Here is a 13,094-nt window from a genome sequence, read left to right on the forward strand (position 1 = left end):
CTCCCGGGGTAGGTACCTCTACAATTGTACTGCACCCTCAAATAAATAAAGTGGTCTTTCTGTATAGACACATTCGAAGGCACTTCACGGGGAAGCAGTGTAGGTGAGGGAGGTGAGGAGAGTTCAGTACGAAAGGTGGGATATTAAAGGGGGGAGTGCGGGATTAGACTGGGTGGGATATTAAAGGGTGAGAGGGAGAGTGGGATTAGACTGGGTGGGATATTAAAGGGTGAGAGGGAGAGTGGGATTAGACTGGGTGGGATATTAAAGGGGGGAGTGCGGGGGAGAGTGGGATTAGACTGGGTGGGATATTAAAGGGGAGAGTACGGGGGAGAGTGGGATTAGACTGGGTGGGATATTAAAGGGGGGAGTGAGGGCGAGAGTGGGATTAGACTGGGTGGGATATTAAAGGGGGGAGTGCGGGGGAGAGTGGGATGAGACTGGGTGGGATATTAAAGGGGGGAGTGAGGGGAGAGTGGGATTAGACTGGGTGGGATATTAAAGGGGGGAGTGCGGGGGAGAGTGGGATTAGACTGGGTGGGATATTAAAGGGGCGAGTGAGGAGAGAGTGGGATTAGACTGGGTGGGGTATTAAAGGGGGGAGTGAGGGGAAAGTGGGATTAGACTGGGTGGGATATTAAAGGGGAGAGTACGGGGGAGAGTGGGATTAGACTGGGTGGGATATTAAAGGGGGGAGTGAGGGGAGAGTGGGATTAGACTGGGTGGGATATTAAAGGGGGGAGTGAGGGAGAGTGGGTTTAGACTGGGTGGGATATTAAAGGGGGGAGTGAGGGGGAGAGTGGGATTAGACTAGGTGGGGTATTAAAGGGGGGAGTGAGGGGAAAGTGGGATTAGACTGGGTGGGATATTAAAGGGGAGAGTACGGGGGAGAGTGGGATTAGACTGGGTGGGATATTAAAGGTGGGAGTGAGGGGAGAGTGGGATTAGACTGGGTGGGATATTAAAGGGGGGAGTGAGGGAGAGTGGGTTTAGACTGGGTGGGATATTAAAGGGGGGAGTGAGGGGGAGAGTGGGTTTAGACTGGGTGGGATATTAAAGGGGGGAGTGAGGGGGAGAGTGGGATTAGACTGGGTGGGATATTAAAGGGGGGAGTGAGGGGAGAGTGGGATTAGACTGGGTGGGATATTCCAGAAGGGAGTGAGGGGAGAGTGGGATTAGACTGGGTGGGATATTAAAGGGGGGAGTGAGGGGAGAGTGGGATTAGACTGGGTGGGATATTAAAGGGGGGAGTGAGGGGAGAGTGGGATTAGACTGGGTGGGATATTAAAGGGGGGAGTGAGGGGAGAGGGGGATTCGAAGGGGCACAATTAAGACTCGATGGGCTGAATGGCCTGGTTTTACGCTGAAACGTTCGATGAATCTATTCGCCCAGCCATTGTACGAGAGAAGGAATTATTAAATGTAAAATTGTTGGTGATTATACTAATCACACGGCCCGTAATTGGTGCAATTCGAACAGGGGAGCTTCACATTACATGTCCCCTCCCCCAGCAAAGATCGTCTATTTCCCCCTCGGTAACATCGCCTGTCTCCAACCCAACACCAGCTCATCCGTTGCTGAAACCTTCGTCCCTGCCTTTGTTACCTCCAGACACCCGACTACTCCTAGCCGGCCTCCCACATTCTCCTCTCCGTAACCATCAGCTCATCCAAAACCCCGCTGCACCGTGTCCTAACTCACTCCGAGTCCCACTCACCCTTCACCCCCTGTGCTCACTGCCCCGTGTCCTAACTCACTCCGAGTCCCACTCACCCTTCGCCCCCTGTGCTCACTGCCCCGTGTCCTAATTCACACCCAGTCCCACTCACCCATCACCCCCTGTGCTCACTGCCCCGTGTCCTAACTCGCACCGAGTCCCACTCACCCATCACCCCCTGTGCTCACTGACCCGTGTCCTAACTCGCACCCAGTCCCACTCACCCATCACCCCCTGTGCTCACTGACCCCGTGTCCTAACTCGCACCGAGTCCCACTCACCCATCACCCCTGTGCTCACTGACCCCGTGTCCAAACTCACACCGAGTCCCACTCACCCATCACCCCCTGTGCTCACTGCCCCCGTGTCCGAACTCACACCCAGTCCCACTCACCCATCACCCCCTGTGCTCACTGCCCCGTGTCCTAACTCGCACCCAGTCCCACTCACCCATCACCCCCTGTGCTCACTGACCCGTGTCCTAACTCACACCCAGTCCCACTCACCCATCACCCCCTGTGCTCACTGACCCGTGTCCTAACTCACTCCGAGTCCCACTCACCCTTCACCCCCTGTGCTCACTGCCCCGTGTCCTAACTCACTCCGAGTCCCACTCACCCATCACCCCCTGTGCTCACTGACCCGTGTCCTAACTCGCACCCAGTCCCACTCACCCATCACCCCCTGTGCTCACTGACCCCGTGTCCTAACTCGCACCGAGTCCCACTCACCCATCACCCCTGTGCTCACTGACCCCGTGTCCTAACTCACACCGAGTCCCACTCACCCATCACCCCCTGTGCTCACTGCCCCCGTGTCCTAACTCACACCCAGTCCCACTCACCCATCACCCCCTGTGCTCACTGCCCCGTGTCCTAACTCGCACCCAGTCCCACTCACCCATCACCCCCTGTGCTCACTGACCCGTGTCCTAACTCACACCCAGTCCCACTCACCCATCACCCCCTGTGCTCACTGACCGGTGTCCTAACTCACTCCGAGTCCCACTCACCCTTCACCCCCTGTGCTCACTGCCCCGTGTCCTAACTCACTCCGAGTCCCACTCACCCTTCACCCCCTGTGCTCACTGCCCCGTGTCCTAATTCACACCCAGTCCCACTCACCCATCACCCCCTGTGCTCACTGCCCCGTGTCCTAACTCGCACCGAGTCCCACTCACCCATCACCCCCTGTGCTCACTGACCCGTGTCCTAACTCGCACCCAGTCCCACTCACCCATCACCCCCTGTGTTCACTGCCCCATGTCCTAACTCGCACCGAGTCCCACTCACCCATCACCCCCTGTGCTCACTGACCCGTGTCCTAACTCACACCCAGTCCCACTCACCCATCACCCCCTGTGCTCACTGCCCCGTGTCCTAACTCACTCCGAGTCCCTATCAACCTTCACCCCCTGTGCTCACTGTCCCCGTGTAGAAATCGCACGCAGTCCCGCTCACCCATCACCCCCTGTGCTCACTGCCCCGTGTCCTAACTCACTCCGAGTCCCACTCACCCTTCACCCCCTGTGCTCACTGTCCCCGTGTACGAACTCGCACCCAGTCCCGCTCACCCATCACCCCCTGTGCTCACTGACCCGTGTCCTAACTCACACCCAGTCCCGCTCACCCATCACCCCCTGTGCTCACTGCCACGTGTCCTAACTCGCACCGAGTCCCACTCACCCATCACCCCCTGTGTTCACTGACCCGTGTCCTAACTCGCACTGAGTCCCACTCTCCCATCACCCCCTGTGCTCACTGCCCCGTGTCCTAACTCGCTCCGAGTCCCGCTCACCCATCATCCCCTGTGCTCACTGCCCCGTGTCCTAACTCACACCCAGTCCCACTCACCCATCACCCCCTGTGCTCACTGACCCATGTCCTAACTCACACCCAGTCCCACTCACCCATCACCCCCTGTGCTCACTGACCCGTGTCCTAACTCACTCCGAGTCCCACTCACCCTTCACCCCCTTTGCTCACTGCCCCGTGTCCTAACTCAATCCGAGTCCCACTCACCCTTCGCCCCCTGTGCTCACTGCCCCGTGTCCTAATTCACACCCAGTCCCACTCACCCATCACCCCCTGTGCTCACTGCCCCGTGTCCTAACTCGCACCGAGTCCCACTCACCCATCACCCCCTGTGCTCACTGACCCGTGTCCTAACTCGCACCCAGTCCCACTCACCCATCACCCCCTGTGCTCACTGACCCCGTGTCCTAACTCGCACCGAGTCCCACTCACCCATCACCCCTGTGCTCACTGACCCCGTGTCCAAACTCACACCGAGTCCCACTCACCCATCACCCCCTGTGCTCACTGCCCCCGTGTCCGAACTCACACCCAGTCCCACTCACCCATCACCCCCTGTGCTCACTGCCCCGTGTCCTAACTCGCACCCAGTCCCACTCACCCATCACCCCCTGTGCTCACTGACCCGTGTCCTAACTCACACCCAGTCCCACTCACCCATCACCCCCTGTGCTCACTGACCCGTGTCCTAACTCACTCCGAGTCCCACTCACCCTTCACCCCCTGTGCTCACTGCCCCGTGTCCTAACTCACTCCGAGTCCCACTCACCCATCACCCCCTGTGCTCACTGACCCGTGTCCTAACTCGCACCCAGTCCCACTCACCCATCACCCCCTGTGCTCACTGACCCCGTGTCCTAACTCGCACCGAGTCCCACTCACCCATCACCCCTGTGCTCACTGACCCCGTGTCCTAACTCACACCGAGTCCCACTCACCCATCACCCCCTGTGCTCACTGCCCCCGTGTCCTAACTCACACCCAGTCCCACTCACCCATCACCCCCTGTGCTCACTGCCCCGTGTCCTAACTCGCACCCAGTCCCACTCACCCATCACCCCCTGTGCTCACTGACCCGTGTCCTAACTCACACCCAGTCCCACTCACCCATCACCCCCTGTGCTCACTGACCGGTGTCCTAACTCACTCCGAGTCCCACTCACCCTTCACCCCCTGTGCTCACTGCCCCGTGTCCTAACTCACTCCGAGTCCCACTCACCCTTCACCCCCTGTGCTCACTGCCCCGTGTCCTAATTCACACCCAGTCCCACTCACCCATCACCCCCTGTGCTCACTGCCCCGTGTCCTAACTCGCACCGAGTCCCACTCACCCATCACCCCCTGTGCTCACTGACCCGTGTCCTAACTCGCACCCAGTCCCACTCACCCATCACCCCCTGTGTTCACTGCCCCATGTCCTAACTCGCACCGAGTCCCACTCACCCATCACCCCCTGTGCTCACTGACCCGTGTCCTAACTCACACCCAGTCCCACTCACCCATCACCCCCTGTGCTCACTGCCCCGTGTCCTAACTCACTCCGAGTCCCTATCACCCTTCACCCCCTGTGCTCACTGTCCCCGTGTAGAAATCGCACCCAGTCCCGCTCACCCATCACCCCCTGTGCTCACTGCCCCGTGTCCTAACTCACTCCGAGTCCCACTCACCCTTCACCCCCTGTGCTCACTGTCCCCGTGTACGAACTCGCACCCAGTCCCGCTCACCCATCACCCCCTGTGCTCACTGACCCGTGTCCTAACTCACACCCAGTCCCGCTCACCCATCACCCCCTGTGCTCACTGCCACGTGTCCTAACTCGCACCGAGTCCCACTCACCCATCACCCCCTGTGTTCACTGACCCGTGTCCTAACTCGCACTGAGTCCCACTCTCCCATCACCCCCTGTGCTCACTGCCCCGTGTCCTAACTCGCTCCGAGTCCCGCTCACCCATCATCCCCTGTGCTCACTGACCCGTGTCCTAACTCACTCCGAGTCCCACTCACCCTTCACCCCCTTTGCTCACTGCTCCGTGTCCTAACTCAATCCGAGTCCCACTCACCCTTCACCCCCTGTGCTCACTGCCCCGTGTCCTAATTCACACCCAGCCCCACTCACCCATCACCCCCTGTGCTCACTGACCCCGTGTCCTAACTCGCACCGAGTCCCACTCACCCATCACCCCTGTGCTCACTGACCCCGTGTCCTAACTCACACCGAGTCCCACTCACCCATCACCCGCTGTGCTCACTGCCCCCGTGTCCTAACTCACACCCAGTCCCACTCACCCATCACCCCCTGTGCTCACTGCCCCGTGTCCTAACTCGCACCCAGTCCCACTCACCCATCACCCCCTGTGCTCACTGACCCGTGTCTTCACTCACACCCAGTCCCACTCACCCATCACCCCCTGTGCTCACTGACCCGTGTCCTAACTCACTCCGAGTCCCACTCACCCTTCACCCACTGTGCTCACTGCCCCGTGTCCTAACTCACTCCGAGTCCCACTCACCCTTCACCCCCTGTGCTCACTGCCCCGTGTCCTAATTCACACCCAGTCCCACTCACCCATCACCCCCTGTGCTCACTGCCCCGTGTCCTAACTCGCACCGAGTCCCACTCACCCATCACCCCCTGTGCTCACTGACCCGTGTCCTAACTCGCACCCAGTCCCACTCACCCATCACCCCCTGTGCTCACTGCCCCATGTCCTAACTCGCACCGAGTCCCACTCACCCATCACCCACTGTGCTCACTGACCCGTGTCCTAACTCACACCCAGTCCCACTCACCCATCACCCCCTGTGCTCACTGCCCCGTGTCCTAACTCACTCCGAGTCCCACTCACCCTTCACCCCCTGTGCTCACTGTCCCCGTGTACGAACTCGCACCCAGTCCCGCTCACCCATCACCCCCTGTGTCACTGCCCCGTGTCCTAACTCACTCCGAGTCCCACTCACCCTTCACCCCCTGTGCTCACTGTCCCCGTGTACGAACTCGCACCCAGTCCCGCTCACCCATCACCCCCTGTGCTCACTGACCCGTGTCCTAACTCACACCCAGTCCCGCTCACCCATCACCCTCTGTGCTCACTGCCACGTGTCCTAACTCGCACCGAGTCCCACTCACCCATCACCCCCTGTGTTCACTGACCCGTGTCCTAACTCGCACCGAGTCCCACTCTCCCATCACCCCCTGTGCTCACTGCCCCGTGTCCTAACTCGCTCCGAGTCCCGCTCACCCATCATCCCCTGTGCTCACTGCCCCGTGTCCTAACTCACACCCAGTCCCACTCACCCATCACCCCCTGTGCTCACTGACCCATGTCCTAACTCACACCCAGTCCCACTCACCCATCACCCCCTGTGCTCACTGACCCGTGTCCTAACTCACTCCGAGTCCCACTCACCCTTCACCCCCTGTGCTCACTGCCCCGTGTCCTAACTCACTCCGAGTCCCACTCACCCTTCACCCCCTGTGCTCACTGCCCCGTGTCCTAATTCACACCCAGTCCCACTCACCCATCACCCCCTGTGCTCACTGCCCCGTGTCCTAACTCGCACCGAGTCCCACTCACCCATCACCCCCTGTGCTCACTGACCCGTGTCCTAACTCGCACCCAGTTCCACTCACCCATCACCCCCTGTGCTCACTGACCCCGTGTCCTAACTCGCACCGAGTCCCACTCACCCATCACCCCTGTGCTCACTGTCCCCGTGTACGAACTCGCACCCAGTCCCGCTCACCCATCACCCCCTGTGCTCACTGACCCGTGTCCTAACTCACACCCAGTCCCGCTCACCCATCACCCTCTGTGTTCACTGACCCGTGTCCTAACTCGCACCGAGTCCCACTCTCCCATCACCCCCTGTGCTCACTGCCCCGTGTCCTAACTCGCTCCGAGTCCCGCTCACCCATCATCCCCTGTGCTCACTGCCCCGTGTCCTAACTCACACCCAGTCCCACTCACCCATCACCCCCTGTGCTCACTGACCCATGTCCTAACTCACACCCAGTCCCACTCACCCATCACCCCCTGTGCTCACTGACCCGTGTCCTAACTCACTCCGAGTCCCACTCACCCTTCACCCCCTGTGCTCACTGCCCCGTGTCCTAACTCACTCCGAGTCCCACTCACCCTTCACCCCCTGTGCTCACTGCCCCGTGTCCTAATTCACACCCAGTCCCACTCACCCATCACCCCCTGTGCTCACTGCCCCGTGTCCTAACTCGCACCGAGTCCCACTCACCCATCACCCCCTGTGCTCACTGACCCGTGTCCTAACTCGCACCCAGTCCCACTCACCCATCACCCCCTGTGCTCACTGACCCCGTGTCCTAACTCGCACCGAGTCCCACTCACCCGTCACCCCTGTGCTCACTGACCCCGTGTCCAAACTCACACTGAGTCCCACTCACCCATCACCCCCTGTGCTCACTGCCCCCGTGTCCTAACTCACACCCAGTCCCACTCACCCATCACCCCCTGTGCTCAATGCCCCGTGTCCTAACTCACACCCAGTCCCACTCACCCATCAACCCCTGTGCTCACTGACCCCGTGTCCTAACTCGCACCGAGTCCCACTCACCCATCACCCCTGTGCTCACTGACCCCGTGTCCTAACTCACACCGAGTCCCACTCACCCATCACCCGCTGTGCTCACTGCCCCCGTGTCCTAACTCACACCCAGTCCCACTCACCCATCACCCCCTGTGCTCACTGCCCCGTGTCCTAACTCGCACCCAGTCCCACTCACCCATCACCCCCTGTGCTCACTGACCCGTGTCTTCACTCACACCCAGTCCCACTCACCCATCACCCCCTGTGCTCACTGACCCGTGTCCTAACTCACTCCGAGTCCCACTCACCCTTCACCCACTGTGCTCACTGCCCCGTGTCCTAACTCACTCCGAGTCCCACTCACCCTTCACCCCCTGTGCTCACTGCCCCGTGTCCTAATTCACACCCAGTCCCACTCACCCATCACCCCCTGTGCTCACTGCCCCGTGTCCTAACTCGCACCGAGTCCCACTCACCCATCACCCCCTGTGCTCACTGACCCGTGTCCTAACTCGCACCCAGTCCCACTCACCCATCACCCCCTGTGCTCACTGCCCCATGTCCTAACTCGCACCGAGTCCCACTCACCCATCACCCACTGTGCTCACTGACCCGTGTCCTAACTCACACCCAGTCCCACTCACCCATCACCCCCTGTGCTCACTGCCCCGTGTCCTAACTCACTCCGAGTCCCACTCACCCTTCACCCCCTGTGCTCACTGTCCCCGTGTACGAACTCGCACCCAGTCCCGCTCACCCATCACCCCCTGTGTCACTGCCCCGTGTCCTAACTCACTCCGAGTCCCACTCACCCTTCACCCCCTGTGCTCACTGTCCCCGTGTACGAACTCGCACCCAGTCCCGCTCACCCATCACCCCCTGTGCTCACTGACCCGTGTCCTAACTCACACCCAGTCCCGCTCACCCATCACCCTCTGTGCTCACTGCCACGTGTCCTAACTCGCACCGAGTCCCACTCACCCATCACCCCCTGTGTTCACTGACCCGTGTCCTAACTCGCACCGAGTCCCACTCTCCCATCACCCCCTGTGCTCACTGCCCCGTGTCCTAACTCGCTCCGAGTCCCGCTCACCCATCATCCCCTGTGCTCACTGCCCCGTGTCCTAACTCACACCCAGTCCCACTCACCCATCACCCCCTGTGCTCACTGACCCATGTCCTAACTCACACCCAGTCCCACTCACCCATCACCCCCTGTGCTCACTGACCCGTGTCCTAACTCACTCCGAGTCCCACTCACCCTTCACCCCCTGTGCTCACTGCCCCGTGTCCTAACTCACTCCGAGTCCCACTCACCCTTCACCCCCTGTGCTCACTGCCCCGTGTCCTAATTCACACCCAGTCCCACTCACCCATCACCCCCTGTGCTCACTGCCCCGTGTCCTAACTCGCACCGAGTCCCACTCACCCATCACCCCCTGTGCTCACTGACCCGTGTCCTAACTCGCACCCAGTTCCACTCACCCATCACCCCCTGTGCTCACTGACCCCGTGTCCTAACTCGCACCGAGTCCCACTCACCCATCACCCCTGTGCTCACTGTCCCCGTGTACGAACTCGCACCCAGTCCCGCTCACCCATCACCCCCTGTGCTCACTGACCCGTGTCCTAACTCACACCCAGTCCCGCTCACCCATCACCCTCTGTGTTCACTGACCCGTGTCCTAACTCGCACCGAGTCCCACTCTCCCATCACCCCCTGTGCTCACTGCCCCGTGTCCTAACTCGCTCCGAGTCCCGCTCACCCATCATCCCCTGTGCTCACTGCCCCGTGTCCTAACTCACACCCAGTCCCACTCACCCATCACCCCCTGTGCTCACTGACCCATGTCCTAACTCACACCCAGTCCCACTCACCCATCACCCCCTGTGCTCACTGACCCGTGTCCTAACTCACTCCGAGTCCCACTCACCCTTCACCCCCTGTGCTCACTGCCCCGTGTCCTAACTCACTCCGAGTCCCACTCACCCTTCACCCCCTGTGCTCACTGCCCCGTGTCCTAATTCACACCCAGTCCCACTCACCCATCACCCCCTGTGCTCACTGCCCCGTGCCCTAACTCGCACCGAGTCCCACTCACCCATCACCCCCTGTGCTCACTGACCCGTGTCCTAACTCGCACCCAGTCCCACTCACCCATCACCCCCTGTGCTCACTGACCCCGTGTCCTAACTCGCACCGAGTCCCACTCACCCGTCACCCCTGTGCTCACTGACCCCGTGTCCAAACTCACACTGAGTCCCACTCACCCATCACCCCCTGTGCTCACTGCCCCCGTGTCCTAACTCACACCCAGTCCCACTCACCCATCACCCCCTGTGCTCAATGCCCCGTGTCCTAACTCACACCCAGTCCCACTCACCCATCAACCCCTGTGCTCACTGACCCGTGTCCTAACTCACACCCAGTCCCACTCACCCATCACCCCCTGTGCTCACTGACCCGTGTCCTAACTCACTCCGAGTCCCACTCACCCTTCACCCCCTGTGCTCACTGCCCCGTGTCCTAACTCACTCCGAGTCCCACTCACCCATCACCCCCTGTGCTCACTGACCCCGTGTCCTAACTCACACCGAGTCCCACTCACCCATCACCCCCTGTGCTCACTGCCCCCGTGTCCTAACTCACACCCAGTCCCACTCACCCATCACCCCCTGTGCTCACTGACCCCGTGTCCTAACTCACACCCAGTCCCACTCACCCATCACCCCCTGTGCTCACTGACTGACATTGGCTCCCGGTCCAGCAGTGCCTCAATTTCAAAATTCTCATCATTGCTTTTAACTCACTCTCGGGCCACCTCGCTCCCTATCCCTGTAACCTCCTCCAGCCCCTCCACCCCTCCCTATCTCTGTACCTCCTCCAGCCCCTACACTCCTCGTTATCTCTGTAACCTCCTCCAGCCCCTCCACCCCTCCCTATCTCTGTAACCTCCTCCAGCCCCTACACCCCTCCCTATCTCTGTAACCTCCTCCAGCCTCTACACCCCTCCCTATCTCTGTAACCTCCTCCAGCCCCTACATCCCTCCCTATCTCTGTAACCTCCTCCAGCCCCGACACCTCTCCCTATCTCTGTAACCCCCTCCAGCCCCTACACCCCTCCCTATCTCTGTAACCTCCTCCAGCCCCTACAACTCTCCCAGAACTCTGCGTCCCTCCAATTCTGCCCTCTTGCCCATCCCCCGATTCCCGTCGCTCCACCATCGGTGGCCGTGCCTTCAGCTGCCTGGGGTCCAAGCTCTGGAACTCCCTCCCTAAACCTCTCCGCCTCTCTCTCCTCCTCCTCCTCCTTCAAGGCGCTCCTTAAAAACCGACTTCTTTGACCCAGCTTTTGGTCGCCTGTCCCCAATATCTCCTCACGTGGCTTGGGGTCAAACCCTTTGGCCGATTTACGCTGCTGTGAAGCGCCTTGGGACATTGTTACTACGTTGTAGGCGCTGTCTAAATGCAAGTTGATTTTGTGTATCTAGACGTTCTTGGCTACAGATGGAGTGTGAAGACTCCCAGCTCCATAACCGGGGCAGAAGGTTCCTGTGTAGTCATCCCTTGCACCTACAGCTACCCGGGTAATTCGCCCCTCAAAACCAGGATGTGGTTACAGGGAGACAAGACAGATGGGACCCTCGTGATCAACTCCAGGGGCAACTCAGACACACGCTACCAAAACCGCACTCACTTCCTCAACACGATCAAAGGGGATTGTACCTTAAAGATCAATAACCTGAAGAGGGGAGATGAGGGAACATATTACTTTCGAATGGAGCTTAATGACAAGCATAAATATTCAGAACCAAATGGCGTCACGATAAGTATTTCTGGTAAGTCTTGTATCTACTTGTTGCACTGTGCACAGTTCTGGTCTCCATATACCTGGGTTAGACCACACTTGGAGCACCGTGCACAGTTCTGGTCTCCATATACCTGGGTTAGACCACACTTGGAGCACTGTGCACAGTTCTGGTCTCCATATACCTGGGTTAGACCACACTTGGAGCACCGTGCACAGTTCTGGTCTCCATATACCTGGGTTAGACTACACTTGGAGCACTGTGCACAGTTCTGGTCTCCATATACCTGGGTTAGACCACACTTGGAGCACCGTGCACAGTTCTGGTCGCTGCATTATAAAAGAGATATAGAGGCACTGGAGAAGATACAAAACAGATTTACAAGGACGATCCCAGAACTAGGAGGTTATAACTATCAGGAAAGGCTGGGGCTCATTTCTCTGGAGAAGAGAAGGCTGAGGGGTGAGCTGATGGAGATGTTTAAGATTCTGAAGGGGTTCGATAGGGTAGACGTAGAGAAGATGTCGGAGTACTGTGCACAATATTGGTCTCCTTATCCAAGGAAAGATATACTTGCTTTGGAGGTGGTACAATGGAGGTTCACCAGACTGATTCCTGGGATGAGCGGCTTGTATTGCAAGGAGAGATTGATAGATTGGGCCTATAATCCCTGGAGTTTAGAAGAATGGGGGGCTTGACAGGGTAGATGCAGGGAGGGTGTTTCCCCCCCGGGCTGGGGAGTCTCGAACCAGGGGTCACACAGTCTCAGGATGAGGGGTCGGCCATTGAGGACTGAGATGAGGAGGAATTTCTTCACTCGGAGGGGGGGTGAATCTTTGGAATTCTCTGCCCCAGAGGGCCGTGGAGGCTCAATCGTTGAGTATATTCAAGGCTGAGATCAATAGATTTTTGGACTCTGGGGGAATCGAGGGATCGGGCGGGAAAGTGGAGTTGGTCAAAGATCAGCCGTGATCTCATTGAATGGCGGAGCAGGCTCGAGGGGCCCAATGGCCGACTCCTGCTCCTAATTCTTATGTTTCTAACTTAGAAACATAGAAAATAGGAGCAGTGGTCGGCCATTCGGCCCCTCGAGCCTGCTCCGCCATTCAATGAGATCATGGCTGATCCTCTCTCTCAACACCATATTCCCGCTTTCTCCCCATACCCCTTGATGCCTTTTGTGTCTAGAAAT

At 59.1% G+C, this 13,094-nt stretch overlaps 1 protein-coding gene across 1 annotated transcript in view; it reads left to right on the top strand.

Moving 5' to 3' along the window:
- The first annotated feature begins 11,672 nt into the window (after nucleotides 1–11,672).
- Nucleotides 11,673–13,094, top strand: part of LOC139240447 (B-cell receptor CD22-like) — a 136,672-nt gene continuing 135,250 nt past the window's right edge. Inside the window, exon 1 of the mRNA XM_070868975.1 lies at nucleotides 11,673–11,932. Coding sequence (XP_070725076.1) covers nucleotides 11,704–11,932 — 229 coding nt within the window. The 5' untranslated portion in view covers nucleotides 11,673–11,703. The remainder of the gene's footprint in view (nucleotides 11,933–13,094) is intronic.

The sequence above is a fragment of the Pristiophorus japonicus genome, chromosome 31, assembly GCF_044704955.1.
Source record: "Pristiophorus japonicus isolate sPriJap1 chromosome 31, sPriJap1.hap1, whole genome shotgun sequence".
Taxonomy (NCBI): domain Eukaryota; kingdom Metazoa; phylum Chordata; class Chondrichthyes; family Pristiophoridae; genus Pristiophorus; species Pristiophorus japonicus.